The following is an 18,432-nucleotide window of genomic DNA, read 5'->3' as shown; positions in this document are numbered from 1 at the left end:
TGTATAAGTTTGAGAATGTCCATATAGGACGAAACTGCAGTAACGTTAGTTACAAATGAAAGTGGTGAAAAACATAGAAATTTTCATTTCTCTTTTCACTTCTATGTGCGTTTACTGCAAAGAAATACTACCGATTATATCTGCCGCAGTAGCAGACGAAACGTTTCCATTTGACCACGGCCTAGTAGCCCGAATTATTATCCAATTCATATCACTGACAAAATATATGATTATATAGCCGTACTTCCTCTCATTGAAAAATTCAAAGGTCAGAGGGTATGTTACAATGAACAATAAAAACGAATAGTACGAATGGTGTAATTGGTGAATTCCATTATTTTGGTGTGGGTGTCTGTTTTTCTTGTTAACCTACTTAAGTATTCGTAGGAAGTCAACCGTAACGTTATTCTTTCATTGTTGAGGAAAATATCAGTATGATAATTTCGATGATGGGCCACTGATATCGGTGGTGTAACAAAACGTCCATCAATATTTCAACCAGAGAGTGACTTGAGGAAAGTTGAATTGATAAGTTATAAGTATTATCAGAATAACAAGTAGACAAATAGACATTTTTGTTATCATCGAAGATATAAAGGAGAAAGAAAGTAGTTTTTTTGAAGGCACAACACGAGCACTACAGGAAAATCCTTGAGGCGCTCCAAGAGCGGTGCCTCTGCGAAAGTAGCGATTCACATTGGATTTGAATCGCTGGAGATTAAATCAATTTAGAAAAACGTTCTTAGAACCGTAGTTGTCTAGATGAAAGAGTTCTTAAGCAGTGAAATTCGAGGTGTACTGAGTTGAACTGAAACGAAACGATGAGTAGCCACAGTCCGTCTTGTATTTCTGATATGTACCGCTCTTGGTGAAATCAAATGTGCCAAAAGTCACTCGAGCACTTCCCGTGAAAGTATCTATAAAAGAGAGATAAATACCCAACCTTTCTTCGATGTTCCAGACTAACAAGATTGCAATTGATGTTCGTTAAAGGGAATGGCTCTTTTCTGGATGGAATCCAGCAGCTTCAGGGCATTCTTAGAAGCGGAGCTCCATACATGAGAACAATATTCCAAAGAAGGTCTGATCTGAGCTTGTGTGTACAATTTTCTGGTTCGGAACAGTTTTCCAAGCTTTTGAGAAGCAGCCTTTGCGATTCCAGAGACATGATTGTGCCCACGCATATTGGTGTCTATTTCAACCCCCAACAAACTTATCGAAGCAGAAAGCGGAATTGTCTCTTCTGACATTATTATATCCGGTTCGGAGCCTAGATTTTCGTAGCATTGAATTGAGCCTGGTTACTTTCACCTCAATCCTAAATCACCTCTAGATCCGCATTTAGATATACAATCTCCTGCTGCCGGTGAAGATGTGAATCAGCAGCCGATGTTCTGGAATCCAAATGGAATGACGAGACAAGTGTGCTGTCGTCAGCTAAGCAATATATTGGATTCTTGGTTTTTTCCAAAAAGTCGTTGATATACAGTAAACAGAGGGTTGGATACAATATAGATCCCTGGGGAACACCAGGCTTGATGGTAAAAGTGTTCGAGAGATATACATCGAAGGTCATTTTAAAAGAAACACAGTTTTCCAAATATCATTTCAGTTAACTAGATAGTTAGTTGGTCGTACATAATACATAAAAGTTGACCAAGTTTGCTTGAACATATCTCACAACGAATGGATGAAACAGGGAATGAAAGGCACTAATAGTATTTTAGAAAAATGAGATGACTTCAATTCGATAATGAATTGAATTCAGGTCAAGAAAAGATGAATACAGTGAAGCTAGTATATACATATTTGAGATCAAGAATTATATTATATTCTTCCTCATTGTTTAAATCAATGAAAATACCAATTCAATTAAGAGTAGTTTTATTGTAGTTTAGTACTGTGATAGACACCGAGATGTGTATTAGAAATTGAGATATGGTTAGGTTATATGGTTTGCCTTTGATAATGTATCCTACAAACGTAGATGAACGTATTAGACACGAGAACCTGGAAAATATATTTGATACAGTTATTTCCTTCTGTGAAAGTTTACAATTTTTAATGTTTATTGATTTTTCCAACTGTTTTGAAGCTTTGCATTCTGTTTCTATATTTTGCATTCTAAAATGGATGGATTAATGAATAAGTCAATGACAACTGATATATAATATAATATATATTAGAAATCACACGTTGAAAGGTGAGACCGCGTTAATCCTTAGCTCGCATTTCTGAGGGTTGTCGTTCGTAGGGGTGCGAATTATATTCAATGAGTAACTTTCACCTAAACATTTGAATGCATGTACCTATAGTATGTACCTATGCATGTACCTGTGTTATAATACGATATTCATTGTTGTTGTTTTTTATTTTAAGAACTCAAATTCCGAACATTTTGTAAAACATTTCGATTTTGTTGACAAAAAAAGTCTTATTACAATAATAAAGCCCATATTGATTTTCCATGAAAATAATTGAAACATTTTCACATTTTTTTTCTAGATGCCGTTCGCTAACATCGCAACTTCATCAATAGTTCTACTTGACAATTTTTATCGAGTAAAGGGTTAATCTATTCATATACTGATTGTATTCATAACTTTATAGAAGTGTACAGATTAGGATGAAATACGCTCGACCGATGCCTTCACACGAAGAGCTCCGTGCAAAACGCCGTTTCGGTTACGCTGTCCCCCGTCAGCAGATACTTAGTCGACGGTGTGACAACTTGTATTGTGTCTAGCGAACGTTGGATAATGGTTAGGGTGCACAAAATAGATTAGGTTGAATTACTCTTTTTCCATAACAAAGTTCTGAAAAAAAGTTTTTGGCTTTCTACTACTCCATCTTGATACAGAAGTTACTTCTCTTAAAATTGATTACTTTCTTCCTTTCTTTGGACGATTTCCATATTTTTCTGTATGAAGATGGAGTAGTAGAAAGCCAAAAACTTTCTTTCCCAAAAAATTTGTCACTCCTAAAAATATAACCCTTTCAAATGAAACAGTTCTGAAGTTTCGTTTATATTGAATTATATCCATAATTTTATAAGTATATTGCTTGAAAGAAAGTTTGTATATCTGAATGGAAAAATGTACTTACTCACATCTTAAATCATAGCTATGACTTCATCAATTATTATTTTTGACAATTCATAATTGACTACAGAAAACTATTTTGAAATAAGAAAACCCAACTGTATAATCCATGATTTCACTTTTATGATGGCGGTTTCGTATGAAAAGCTGTTTGAACTATTTGAATAGATGTTTTGATGGCCAAAGAACACGAATTGAATGTTCCATCAATTGTACCTGATGAAACAAGTGTCTTCTGAACATATGTATAAATTTTGAAAATCGTTTTCCGTATTTTCTTCACATAAAATCAAGATTTCGCATTCAACATCATGGTCACAGATAATGAATATATCGCCTTCATAATAGATACAATATTTCAAATATTTGATGATATAGGTGTATAAAGTTGTACGAACGTTCTCAAGTCCGTTCCTGCATATTTATGAAGACTTGAAGATGATTTGCCATCCATGGCCAAAATTCTCATGAAATTATGTAAAATGCAAATTTTTTTGACTGGGATCAGACAAGTATAAAACTAGACATTTTCTTCACAAATTGCATCAGTTTCGATCTATCGTCGACAAAGAATCACACACAATGTTCAAATTGGTAAGTACTTTACACACTTGTACATGTAATGTCTTCTTCATTTTTTACTAGATAAAATATAATTGAATTCCTACAGTGAAGTGATTTGTTGAGAATGACCTCCATCGCGGTCGTTTAAAGGTCCGGAAAACTTTACATGTATAATTCACTATGTTACATTATATTCTTGAAATAGTTAGCAACTTTCTTTGAAGTCAGGAATATTCTTTTAGGGTTAGGTTATTTTCTAGATTAACCGATGTAGAAAGTTTTCAAAGTGCTCAATCACTCAAAAATTCTTTGATTTTTTTGTGTCGGCATTCACTTTTCATTGAAACCTATATTTTTAAATTTTATTTTACTCCTTAAAATTTGATTTTATGTTTTACTTTTACTTTCACTTTTTATTTTTACGTTTCGCTTTGTATTTTAATGAAAATTTCATTTTACTCCTGAAGAATGAAGCGTGATCTACAAATAAGATTTTTTATGTATGAATTCGTTAATGTATAATCCATAAACACTACATATTTATTTCGTCATTGAAAAACATCAAATATATAGCAATCATATTTTTGAAACTACTAAAGTTTTATTGATTCATTTTTTGTCATTATGATTGAATTTACTCTTCCTCATAATGGAAGCTTTCAGTCAATAACAACACTTTTGTGGAAAGTTACATCAGTAAAAATCATTGTTTGCTTCAATATTCTTGAAGTGTGAACAAATTATTGCAACCTGCATAATCCGATATGGAAATGAAGAAATGGTCCTTATTCCTAGTTCAAAATTTAATTCCACTAACATAATACTTTCGAAGTACCAAAATATTTAGCTCACTTTTTATCGAAACATAAATGGAAAATATTTTTTATTCAGCTGGTAAAAGCAAGGAAAAATCTTGACACAAATATGCTAATCATTCAATTTTCTGAAAGTTTCATTGAAAAAAGACCTCTACGAAAATTGAAGTGAAATCGTTGATCTGACTGGTGAATCTTGTAAATTTTCATAGAATTTTTATCAGTTTCAATTGTAAGTGACTGAAATTTTGAGTAGGATTATTTGAAAAAGTTGAACATTATTTTCTCAAATCATGAATGGACTTGATGAAAATTAATAATATTATGCATGATAATGATTGTAGACGATTTTCGCTAACACCGTAGCTTCATAGGTAGTAATGTGTGTAATACTACCTCATAGAAGATGCGAACCTCACCAAAAACAATGTTCATGTGAAGTATTGTCAAACATTTATTCACTATTCCTTAGTTTTGTGCTCATAGTTCCTGGAGTAGAAAAACGACCAGGCCACATATTTCAACTATATGGTATGGCTTGTAGAGTTGAGGCGTGTCTACACAAGCTTACCAAGAAACTTGGCTCAATATAAGATCTGATAACTTTTCAAAATTGCAAGCAATATGTACTTCTCTAGTTAATACATGAAAATATTTTTGGTGGGATATCTCTCCTTTTGTAAATCGCTTCTAGAAGTGTTCTAGCAACATGAATGTCAATTTCATGTCCTATTATGAGCAATATAGGAATGACTCTGGAAATGGATAGTCTAGATACCAATTTTCGTGTATCTAGATCGGAAACTAGTGAACGTTCCATATAAACTTTTATCCCAACTAGTTTATGGGATTTCGAGAAAAAGAACTCTGTTCCACATTGCGATATTGCTTCTCCAGAAATGTCAAAAAGCCAATTGAAATAATTATGATGACGAGAACTGGATTAGATAAAGTATCAGCATGTAAAATGTGGGAGCTTCTGCTTAGGCACTCATCTTATTTATATGAAATAAAAGGTTGCGAAAGGACGACTGACATGATATTAACAGAACTCTGTCTACTGAGGTACTGCTTCAGTGAAAATTTCGTGATGATAATAATAATAATCGGCAATGTGGCATGAGCTTGTACCCACAACACAGCATTATGAGTGCTATATGCGGCACTAAGATATTGACGAGACAACAACATTGCCTCACATTCCGGAGGATATTGAATCCGTTGTGGAGAATGAGAGGTGCCAAATTTATGGGGAAATCAAAATGAACTTTTCGAATTTCGCACTAGATGGCTTAGCAGCCCAGTAAGTAAGGTTATCTTGCTGAAAAGAAATGAGTAGCATTTTGATATTCATTAAGTTTCGTTCAGCATGCATGACTATTCTAGAATTACATATTGCATATTGCAGTGCCTTTTCATTGTTGGTCGCCACCATTTGCGTTCTTCATAATAGTCAATCTAGATATCTTCTGTACGTAAACTCTATTTTTATTCTGTAGTTTTAATGGGGCTTTTTTATCATTCGGCTCTGCACCCAACCTCTATGACAATTGTGCAGGTCTTCGTTTTTGGTTGGTTCTTTTTATCACCTTTATGACTGCTAGAGTCCGTCTTAGTTCTGTATAGATAAGTGTTCTTTTATTGATATGCGAATCGTGGCTAGAATGAAATCTAGCCACGATTGAAATCAAAAATAATAATTGCAACTAAAGAAATTCAAAAAAATATCTTCAGGGGTTAACTTTATAAACATTCCTAATACCATCCAACTTCAAAAACTTTCAGTTGAATCAACTTCAAATACAGTTTCTAAGCAGGTATTTGAAATTTGTTAGACTTCACGGACAAATGAATTCTTTAATTCAACAATGTATTATTTTCAGGCTTTAGTATCAGTTTTGTTGGTTGCCGTATATGGTGCCGAAGTCCGTAATCCCGTTGTAGCTCGCATCTTGGCCCAGGACCAGTCTGTTAACCCAGATGGAAGTTACGCATGGAAGTGAGTAAAACATAATTTTTTTGAATCGATCATTGAGTATGCAACACAAACAACACAATTCAAGTTCAGTTAGGCGGTTGTGTGTGAGTGCGACAGACATCATATTAGTGATAGCCAGTACCAGCGATAGCTTTCATTCTTTTGAAAACTCACATACATAATCGCACTTCTATGCTTTTGTGAGGTAGATTTCAAATTATTCAAAAATTTGCTCAATAATATAATGAGACAGTCGATGAAGTTTTGCCAATATGAGCACAAACATAATCAATTCATTTATTTTCAGTTTTACTATTTATCCAATGACATACCTCAGCAAACACTGGAAAATATTTGACTCAACATTTTTTTCTAAATAAAAAGTTAGTAGAATAGGCAGGTCATGAGGAATATCATCACACGATAGCGCTCGCCATTCACAATAACGTTCTGGCCATTACCGTCTTTAAAGAAGTACGGCCCGATGATTCCACCGACCCATAATTCACACCAAACAGTGACTTTTTCGGGATGCATAGGTAGCTCTTGCAATGCTTATGGGTGGTCTCCACTGCGGCAATTTTGCTTGTTAACCTATCCATTCAACCAGAAAAGAGCCTCGTATCTGGACACAATTTTTCGATAAAAATGTGGATCTTACTCCAACTTTGCCAGTGCCCATTCACCAAATGTTAGACCTTGTGGGAGGTCGTGTGGCTTCAATTCTTGCACAAGCTGTATCTTATAAGGTTTTACACCCAAATCCTTTCGCAAAATTTTCCACATAGTGGAATACCAGAGGCCCAATTGCTGCGAAAGGCTGCGAATCGACATTTCACAATCATCACGAACACTGGCGGATAAAGCCGCAATATTTTCTTCGATCCTCACTTTACGAATGCGTGTTGGTAGTTTAATGTCCAGTAATGTAAACTGGGTTCGAAATTTAGTCACAAACTTCCGAATAGCTCCCTCAGTAGACCGACGAAACTGTCTATGAATTTGAAGAAGTACACGATGCAATTTCTTCACCGAGAATGAATGTTGATAAAAAAATTCAATAATTTGCAAGCGTTGTTCATTCTTAAGTCGATTCATGGTTAAATTATAGATCAAACTGAACAAGTTTGACGATGACACAAGACACGATTCACGCGTGATCTGTCAAAAACAGTGTTGCCAAAAAGATACCAGCAAAAAAATCACTCAATAATTTTTCACCTGAATTCATAAAAAAATCATGTGAACTTGTTGATAATTTTATGAAATTTTAATTCTTTTGTTTGGATTTATTTTCGCTGACAATTAATTCAAAATTTTAAAAACTAGAAAAAAACGACGAATTTACACAACCTTGAAGAAGGTTGATATTTTGCAGAAATTTCATTATTTGTTTTTTCTAGCAATGGAAATACCCCAAAATTTACAGGATTTGAAAAAATTTAAAATTTTCCAAAAGTTCTTTATTTCATTAAAAAAATTATACTTTAATGAAATTCCATCAAATTTCTTAATAAAATTTGATTGAATCAGAGTAAAATTTGGACGAATGTTCCATGTTCTCGGATTTTTTTTTTGTGTGAAAGTAACATGAACATTTTTATGAGAAAGGTTTAGATATTTCTCCCTGAAAAGTGGTTTGAACCGTGCAGAATTTGAACAGGTCAGGAACAATGTTTCAGATGACTCACTTCATATACTTCATAGACACATTATTACGAACTACCAAATATGAAATTTTTGTCCAAAACGTTACCACATAAAAGTGCTACCATTTGATTCGGAATAGTACAATAGCAATCAGCTGTATTGGTGATTGAAGAAAATCAATTATTTGATATGATTCAATCACAGTCCCCTTTCCTCGATTATAATAACAATTCCTATTTATAGATACGAAACTGAGAATGGCATCCAAGCCGGAGAAGAAGGAGTTCAAAAACCAGTGCCAGAAGGTCAAGCAACGGCTGCTCAAGGTTTCTTCCGTTACCAAGCTCCCAGAGGAGAACCAATTGAAGTAAGATACACAGCTGACGAAAACGGTTTCCACGCTGAGGGTAATGCTATCCCCCAACCCCACCCAATCCCACCCCAAATCCTTAGAGCTTTGGACTGGATCGCCGCACACCCTGAACCAGAACAACGCCCACAAACCCAACCAGCTAAATACTACCAATAAAAATGAGAGTAACTTTGTTTTTCGTGTATATATAAAATAGACCTAAAAAAAGTAAATTTGTATTTATTTTTCATCCTTGACAAATATTGTGTTGAAATCAGTGTTGCTGAAGGACCAGTAATAAAAATATATACTTAAAAGAAGAAAACGCTCGTCCTTCAAGAACAGTTGATTCCAGTAATGCACTCGTGGATCAGTATAACACCACTGATGAAACTTGTGATGGAACTTGTGATGGATTGAAACAGTGTTATCTGGTGTTGAAGCATAGGACTCAATTCGTTGATGTGACAATGCCAGATGGATCTAATGTGAGCCCTAGAAGTTTAGCTTTTCCACCCATTTGATTCAGAGGATTGCATGAAAATTCTTTGTGTTTTATTAGATTTTAACTTGAAACTATTCGCTACAAACCAATCATCAGCTTTCTGTTCAAATGACATGATAGAACACTCTAGGATGTCTTCATTGACCATTTTCTACCTTCCGTCATGCTGTTTGCTTCCCTTGAACTTTTTAGAATGAGATTCCATATTCGATTAAGGCTCACCGCTTCTTCTTTTATGTTGAAATTATCCGTGTGTTTGTGGATCTCTATGGCCTCCTGTACCAGTCTGCTATTGTATCTCTGGTTGGGGCCAATGAGTTATGTGTTTTCAAACAGAATCCTGTGGTTTTCTCCAGTGACTGCGTGTTCTGCCACAGCCGACCTGTCCGTTTGACCTAGTCTGCAGTTTCTTTCATGCTCCTTCATCCTTATTCCCATTGGTCTTTTGGTGGTTCCGATATACCGGGTGATTCGCTAATGTGAGCCCTAGAAGTTTGGCTTTTCCACCCATTTGATTCAGAGGATTGCATGAAAATTCTTTGTGTTTTATTAGATTTTAACTTGAAACTATTCGCTACAAACCAATCATCAGCTTTCTGTTCAAATGGCATGATAGAACACTCTAGGATGTCTTCATTGACCATTTTCTACCTTCCGTCATGCTGTTTGCTTTCCTTGAACTTTTTAGAATGAGATTCCATATTCGATTAAGGCTCACCGCTTCTTCTTTTATGTTGAAATTATCCGTGTGTTTGTGGATCTCTATGGCCTCTCGTACCAGTCTGCTATTCTCTCCCTGGTTGGGGCTAGTGAGTTCTGTGTTTTCAAACAGAATCCTGTGATTTTCCCCAGTGACTGCATGTTCTGCCACAGCCGACCTGTCCGTTTGACCTAGTCTGCAATTTCTTTCATGCTACTTCAGCCTTATTCCCATTGGTCTTTTGGTAGTTCCGATATACCGGGTGATTCTCTAAGGTGGCTCACCCACCTTAGAAGAACGAAATTTGAAGTTTTTGTATTATAGTTCAATATACATTTTTTGACATATTCACTTACTTTGCCGTACTTCCGATTTCACCAGAAGTGAACCCAACTTTCGATTTTTAAATGGAACATCCTATATATTTTACTTACTTCGATCGAGAATGATATTCTGAATTCAACAATACTTCACTTGTCATTATTAACCAGATTAAATCATTTTTATTCCAATTTAAATTTTTTGATCTAGAATGCCATGGATCATATAAATCGCATCATTCTTGATCAAGTAATATGGAAAAACTACGACTTCCCCATCATGCATAAAAACATATCCCTTCTGACGCCCTAAAGAACTTCCTCCAGCAGTACTGGATGCACTTCTCTTGAAAATTGAACGTATGCTTCACCATTTAATCGAGGAGGTAAAAAATGAGGCCCAATTAAATCATCCCCAACAACTCCGAGCCACACGTTAAGAGAAAACTGTTCTTGATGGTTAGTTTCGACAATAGCGTGAGGGTTTTCATCGTCCCATATGTGGTAATTATGAAAATTAATAATCTTGTCCCAAGAAAAACTACATTCGTCTGTGAATTCTATCGTCTTCAGAAAGGCACAATTTCTTCTAGTCATTTCCAGCATCCAATTGCAAAATTCAAGATGGTTCGGAAAGTCTCGCGGTAACAGTGCCTGTACTCGTTGCAAATGGCAAGGGTATAAGAGTTGTTCCTTTAAAATTCGAATACTGTCATATGATCAACATTTAGCTGGAAAGCAATCTTTCTAGTACTGGTAGTAGATTGTTCTTCAATCAAATTAAGTACTGCTTTCTCAAGCTGTGGTGTTCGTACTTCGCGATAGCGACCACAATCCTGCGTTTTTTTGTCGAATGAACCATATTCTCGTAATCGTTGATGAAGTCGAGCAAATATTCTATATGAAGGATGCTGCCGTTGAGGATACATTTCAGCATATCTTCTAGAAGCTCTGACCCATTCCCCTGCGACAGACCGTAAACGTAATGCATATCAGCCATTTCCTCATTTGTGTATGCCTGTTTAATAACAAGTAAATTATTAGAGTTACAAATTAAGAACAGAACAACAACACCCAATTAGTATCAATTCAATTTCGAAAATTCACAAACTGACAGCGTCATACCAATCTAATTGTCACTAGCGCTAATAGCGACCCACTAGATAGATTAGTTTCGTATTTTCGCATTTATGACGATGTATCTCTGTAGTTGTTCGTAAAATAATTTTTGCTGCGAACTGGTTTATTTTGGTCAAAAAACCCAAGAGACATTTTTTGTTTAGAATGAAACAGGCTATCGGAAATGAATTTTTAAATTGTAAACAAATAATAAGTCAAAACGTTACATTGGAAATAAATTTTAGGGGTTGCGTTTTCCACCCATTACAACCATGGGGCAAACCATGTAAATTACTGGCTAAGTGTTTTTTTGATAGTACAAAAGTCAGGTTAATTTTAATATTGTAACTTTTTTAGTGCTTGTGAAAAAAATTGTTATACAAATTGTATGTACCCCCTTTAAGGGGCTGTATCTTAACAAGGGATGCTCCAATGAAATTTCTTTATATCAAAGATCCTATCTTTTTTTCGATGAGGAATCATCTCCTCAAATGTTTTACACTTATTAGTTACACCCTGTATATTAGGAATCACACGTTGAAAGGTAAGACCTCGTTGATCCCTAGCTCACACAAGTTTCGACTTCTCAGGGTTGTTGTTCTTAGGTGTGCGACAGCTGGTTAACAGAAAAACATATTTTAAACAGATGTCGCATTCAAAATGCTAACTTCGAGAAATTAAAATTTATGAATTTAAACTAATTTTGAAAAGAGAAAATATTTGTTTGTTTGTAATGGATAAACTCAAAAACCACTTTCCCGATTTCAAAATTTATTTCGCCTTTAGAAAACTACATCAACAGCGAGTAACATGTGATGTAGTTTATTTTCAAAAGTATTAGAGATTTTCTGGAAATTACAAAAGTTCAACCCAAGTTATTGAGAGTTAGCTTATAAAAGTCAGTTAGAAGCAGCGTGATACTAGTGTACATATTTCATTGTAATTTAACAAATATTTCAATTTTTATTTTCAAATACATTCCCAATATAATATACAATTTATTGTATAACATAGTTATTTTATTTCAATTATACACAATATACACATTCAAATGCATGTACCTATTGTATTATGATACAATATTCATTGCTGTTGTTTTTTATTTTAAGAACTCAAATTCCGAACACTTTGTAAATCATTTCGATTTTGTTGACAAGAAAAGTCTTATTACAATAAAAAAGCCCATACTGATTTTCCATGAAAATAATTGAAAAATTTTCACATTTTTTTCTAGATGCCTTCCGCTAACACTGCAACTTCATCAGTAGTTCTAGTAGACAATTTTTATCAAGTAAAGGATTAATCCATTCATATACTGACTGTATTCATAACTAGTGAGTAAATGTACAGATTAAGATAAAATACGCTCGATCGATGCCTTCACACGAAGAGCTCCGAGCAAAACGCCATTTCGGTTACGCTGTCCGCCGTCAGCAGATACTTAGTCGACGGTGTGACAACTTGTATTGTGCCCAGCGAACGTTGGATAATGGTTAGGGTGATGAAAATCGATTAGGTCGTATTACTCTTTTTCCATAACAAAGTTCTGAAAAAAAGTCTTTGGCTTTCTACTACTCCATCTTGATACAGAAGTTACTTATTTCAAAAATTGGTTACTTTCTTCCTTTCTTTAGATGATTCCTATATTTTTCTGTATGTATCTGTATCTTTTACAAAAAATATAACCCTTTCAAATGAAACAGTTCTGAAGTTTCGTTTATATTAAATTATATCCATAATTTGATAAGTATATTGCTTGAAACAAAGTTTGTATATCTGAGTGGAAAAATGGCCTTATTCACATCTCAAATCATATATATGACTTCATCAATTATTATTTTTGAAAACTCATAATTAACTACAGAAAATTATATTGAAATCAAATCAAATCAAAACTGAATAATCCATGATTTTACTTTCAAGATGGCGGTTTCGCATAAAAAGCTGTTTGAACTATTTGAATAGATGGTTTGATGGCCAAAGAACACGAATTAAATGCTCCATCAATTGTACCTGATAAAACAAGTGTCTTCTGAATATATGTAGAAATCTTGAAAATCGTTTTCCGTATTTTCTTCACGTAAAATCAAGATTTCGAATTCAACATAATGGTCACAGATGATGAATATATCGCCTTCATAATAGATGCAATATTTCAAATATTTGATGATATAGGTGTATGAAGTTGTACGAACGTTCTCAAGTCCGTTCCTGCATATTTATGAGACTTGAAGATGATTTGCCATCCATGGCCAAAATTCTCATGAAATTATGTAAAATGCAAATTTTTTTGACTGGGATCAGACAAGTATAAAACTAGACATTTTCTTCACAAATTGCATCAGTTTCGATCTGTCGTCGACAAAGAATCACACACAATGTTCAAATTGGTAAGTACTTCACACACTTGTACATGTAATGTCTTCTTCATTTTTTACTAGATAAAATATAATGGAATTTCTATAGTATTCGATCCGATATGGAAATACAGAAATGGTTCTTATCCTAGTTCAAAATGTAATTCCACTAACATAATACTTTTGAGGTACCAAAATATTTAGCTCACTTTTTTATCGAACCATAAATGGAAATAATTTTTTATTCAGCTGGTAACTACAATTCTAATACCCATAGAAAATACTGTTAAAAAATAAATTGATGGATGTAGCCGTTACTACGTGGTAGGAAATCATAATGAAAAGAGAAATGAAAATTTCTATGTTTTTTACCACTTTTATTTGTAACGAACGTTACTGCAGTTTCGTCCTATAGGGACATTTTCAAACTTATACAATATAAATATAAGTTTATTGTATAAGTTTGAAAATGTCCGTATAGGACGAAACTGCAGTAACGTTATTTACGAATAAAAGTGGTAGAAAACATACATATGGCTTGTAGAGTTGAGGCGTGTCTACACATGCTTGCCAAGAAACTTGTCTAGGTAATACATGAAAATATTTTTGGTGGGATATCTCTTCTTTTGTAAATCGCTTCTAGCAGTGTTCTAGCAACATGAATGTCAATTTTAAAGCCTATTATGAGCAATATAGGGGTGACTTTGGAAATGGATAGTCTAGATACCAATTTTTGTGTATCTAGATCGGAAACTGGTGAACGTTCCATATAAACTTTTATCCCAACTAGTTTATGGGACTTCGAGAAAAAGTACCCTACTCCTCATTGCGATATTGCTTCTCTAGAAATGCCAATAAGCCAATTGAAATTATTATTATGACGTGAACTGGATTAGATAAAGTATCAGTATAAAAAATGTGGGAGCTTCTGCTTAGTTACTCATCTTATATATATGAAATAAAAGGTTGCGAAAGGACGACTGACATGATATTAACAGAACTCAGTCTACTGAGGTACTGCTTCAGTGAACATTTCCAGATGATAATAATAATAATAATAATCGGCAAAGTGGCATAAGCTTGTACCCACAACACAGCATTACGAGGGCAATATGCGGCACTAAGGTATTGACGAGACAACAATATTGCCTCACATTCCGGAGGATATTGAATACGTTGTGGAGAATGAGAGGTGCCAAATTTATGGGGAAATCAAAACGTACTTTTCGAATTTCGCACTAGTTGGCTTTGCAGCCCAGTGTGTAAGGTTATGTTGCTGAAAAGCAATGAGTAGCTTTTTGTTATTCATCAAGTTTCGTTCAGCATGCATGCCTTTTCTAGAATTACAATTGCAGTTGTTGTTGGTCACCACCTTGTAGTTCATTAGCGTTCTCCATAATAGTCATTCTAGATATTTTTTGTACGTAAACTCTATTTTTATTCTGTGGTTTTGATGGGTATTTTTTATCATTCGGCTCTGCACCCAACCCCTATGACAATAGTGCATGTCTTCGTTTTTGGTAGGTTCTTTCTATCACCTCTATGACTGCTAGAGTCCGTCTAAATAGATTAGTGTTCTTTTAATGATATCTGAATCGTGGCTAGAATGAAATCTATCATAATTGCAACTGAAGAAATTCAAAAAGATATCTTCAGGATATCTTCAAATTTGAAATTTGTTCGACTTTATGGACAAATGAATTCTTTAATTCAACAGCGTATTATTTTCAGGCTTTAGTATCAGTTTTGTTGGTTGCCGTATATGGTGCCGAACTCCGTGATCCCGTTGTAGCTCGCATCTTGGCCCAGGACCAGTCTGTTAACCCAGATGGAAGTTACGCATGGAAGTGAGTAAAACATTTTTTTTAATCGATCATTGAGTATGCAACACAAACAACACAATTCAAGTTCAGTTAAGCGGTTGTGTGTGAGTGCGACAGATATCATACTAGTAATAGCCAGTACTAGCGATAGCTTTCTGTCTTTTCATTATCTCATATCTATGCTCTAGTGAGGAGATCTCAAATTATTTAAAATGTTGCTTACTAATTATAATGAGACAGTCGATGAAGTGTTGCCAATATGCGCACAAACATAATAAATTTTTTTTCAATTTTACTATTTATATAATGATATACCTCAGCAAACAGTGGAAACCATTTGACTCGGCATTTTTTCTATATAACCAGTTAGTAGGATAGCCAGGTCATGAGGAATATTTGAATTCTGATGTGGAATATCTACATATCGATTTGTACAGAATGCAATTTTGTGAAAGAATGGTTGAAAATTGAATTTTGTGGAGAAAGACAAGTAACGGGTGATTTTTTAATAGGTATAGGATTTTAGTTTCAAAGCAACACACAAATTTTGAAAAAATTGATGAAATCTTTATTGGAATCGCATTGTTTCGCATGCCGTGTGGCATGTGGCATCCTCTTGTTGAAACCACATGTCAGGCATGTCCAATTCTTCCATTTTTGGCAACAAAGAGTCGTCAATCATCACACGATAGCGCTTGCCATTCACAGTAACGTTCTGGCCATTGCCGTCTTTGAAGAAGTACGGTCCGATGATTCCACCGACCCATAATTCACACCAATAAGTGACTTTTTCGGAATGCATCAGTAGCTCTTGCAATGCTGGAGTCTTCACTCCAGATGCGGCAATTTTGCTTGTCAACGTATTCATTCAATCAGAAATGAGCCTCGTCGCTGAACACAATTTTTCTATAAAAATGTGGGTATTACTCCAACTTTGCCAGCGCCCGTTCACCAAATGTTAGACGTTGTGGGAGGTCGTGTGGCTTCAATTCTTGCACCAGCTGTATCCTATAAGTTTTCCACATAGTGGAGTAACATACGCCCAATTGCGGCGAACGGCGGCGAATCGACATTTCATGATCATTACGAACACTGGCGGATACAGCCGCAATATTTTCTTCGATCCTCACTCTATGTATGCGTGATTGTAGTTTAATGTCCACTAATGTAAACTGGGTTGGAAATTTAGTCACAAACTTCTGAATAGCTCCCTCAGTAGACCGATGAAACTGCCCATAAATTTGAAGGAGTGCACGATGCACTTTCTTCACCGAGCATGAATGCTGATAATAAAATTCAATAATTTTCAAGCGTTGTTCATTCGTAAGTCGATTCATGGTTGAATTATAGACCAAACTGAACAAGTCTGACGATGACACAAGACACGATTCACGCGTGATTTGTCAAAAACAGTGTTGCCAAAAAGATACCAGCAGAAAAATCACTCATTATTTTCTCTATCTCTATCTCTATTCTATCTAAATTCATAAAAAAATTACGTTGTGAACTTCTTGATAATTTTCTGAAATTTTATTTCTTTTTTTTGATTTATTTTCACTGACAATTCAAAATTTTAAAAACTAGAAAAAAATAACGAAAATAACGAACGAAACAAACAATTCTAATTTGGGTTGATATTTTGCAGACATTTTATTATTTGTTTTTTCTAACAATAAAAATACCTCAAAATTTAAAGGATTTGAAAAAATTTAAAATTTTCCAAAAGTGCTTAATTTCATTAAAAAAATTATACTTTAATGAAATTCCAGCAAATTTCTTAATAAAATTTGATTCAATCTGAGTAAAATTTGGACGAATGTTCCATGTTTTCGAAATTTTTTTCTAATTGTGTGAAGTAATAATAGAAATTTTGAGTAACATGAATATTTTCATGAAAAAGGTTCAGATATTTCCAACAAAATTCGTTCTTAATACTTAAGAATTAGTGTTTCGTGTCAGAATATTTGTATACTCCGAAGTTAAAAATTTCTACCAGTTTACTTAAAAATTTCTTACTCAGTTTTGATTGATTCTAAGTAGCTTAAAAACACATTTCGAAATCAAATCACAATTTTCAATGATTACTCCTGAATCGACATTTTTCCCGTAGTAGTATACTTAAAATTTGAAAAAAATTGAAACATTATTTGAACCGTGCAGAATTTGAACAGGTCAGGAACGATGTTTCAGATGACTCACTTCATATACTTCATAGATACATTATTATGAACTACCAAATTTTAACTTTTTGTCCAAAACGTTTCGACCGGTAACCATTTGATTCGGAATAGTACAATAGCAATCAGCTGTATTGGTGATTGAAGAAAATCAATTATTTTATATAATTCAATCACAGTCCTCTTTCTTCGATAATAATAACAATTCCAATTTGTAGATACGAAACTGAGAATGGCATCCAAGCCGGAGAGGAAGGAGTTCAAAAACCAGTGCCAGAAGGTCAAGCAACGGCTGCTCAAGGTTTCTTCCGTTACCAAGCTCCCAGAGGAGAACCAATTGAAGTAAGATACACAGCTGACGAAAACGGTTTCCACGCTGAGGGTAATGCTATCCCCCAACCCCACCCAATCCCACCCCAAATCCTTAGAGCTTTGGACTGGATCGCCGCACACCCTGAACCAGAACAACGCCCACAAATCCAACAAGCTAAATACTACCAATAAAAATGAGAGTAACTTTGTTTTTCGTGTATATATAAAATAGACCTAAAAAAAGTTAATTCGTATTTATTTTTCATCCTTGACAAATATTGTGTTGAAATCCGTGTTGCTGAAGGACCAGTAATACAAATATATATTTAAAACAATATCTCCAGTGCACAAAAAGAAGAAAACGCTCGTCCTTCAAGAACAGTTGATTCCAGTAATGCACTCGTGGATCAGTATAACACCACTGATGAAACTTGTGATGGAACTTGTGATGGAACTTGTGATGGATTGAAACAGTGTTATCTGGTGTTGAAGCATAGGACTCAGTTCGTTGATGTGACAATGCCAGATGGATCTAATGTGAGCCCTAGAAGTTTAGCTTTTCCACCCATTTGATTCAGAGGATTGCATGAAAATTCTTTGTGTTTTATTATGTTTTAACTTGAAACTATTCGCTACAAACCAATCATCAGCTTTCTGTT

The 18,432-nt window shown here is 34.5% G+C and overlaps 2 protein-coding genes across 2 annotated transcripts; both read left to right on the top strand.

Moving 5' to 3' along the window:
* Positions 1 to 3,553: 3,553 nt before the first annotated feature.
* Positions 3,554 to 8,693, top strand: LOC141479963 (endocuticle structural glycoprotein ABD-4-like). Its single transcript, XM_074169534.1, has 3 exons — positions 3,554 to 3,695; positions 6,364 to 6,479; positions 8,352 to 8,693. The coding sequence occupies exons 1-3, from the start codon at positions 3,684 to 3,686 to the stop codon at positions 8,635 to 8,637; spliced, it is 414 nt and encodes a 137-aa protein (XP_074025635.1). The 5' UTR covers positions 3,554 to 3,683; the 3' UTR covers positions 8,638 to 8,693.
* A 4,650-nt stretch (positions 8,694 to 13,343) lies between these two features.
* LOC111506396 (endocuticle structural glycoprotein ABD-4) lies at positions 13,344 to 18,021 on the top strand. The gene is made up of 3 exons (XM_074169533.1): positions 13,344 to 13,494; positions 15,193 to 15,308; positions 17,680 to 18,021. Exons 1-3 carry the CDS (start codon positions 13,483 to 13,485, stop codon positions 17,963 to 17,965), a joined length of 414 nt encoding a protein of 137 aa, XP_074025634.1. The 5' UTR covers positions 13,344 to 13,482; the 3' UTR covers positions 17,966 to 18,021.
* The last annotated feature ends 411 nt before the right edge of the window (positions 18,022 to 18,432 follow it).

The sequence above is a fragment of the Leptinotarsa decemlineata genome, unplaced genomic scaffold (assembly GCF_025532065.1).
Source record: "Leptinotarsa decemlineata unplaced genomic scaffold, Ldec_3_MD MMD2_P_RNA_scaffold_5, whole genome shotgun sequence".
Classification (NCBI taxonomy): Eukaryota; Metazoa; Arthropoda; class Insecta; order Coleoptera; family Chrysomelidae; genus Leptinotarsa; species Leptinotarsa decemlineata.
Note: the sequence above shows the minus strand (reverse complement) of the source record. Positions and strands in the feature narration are given on the sequence as shown.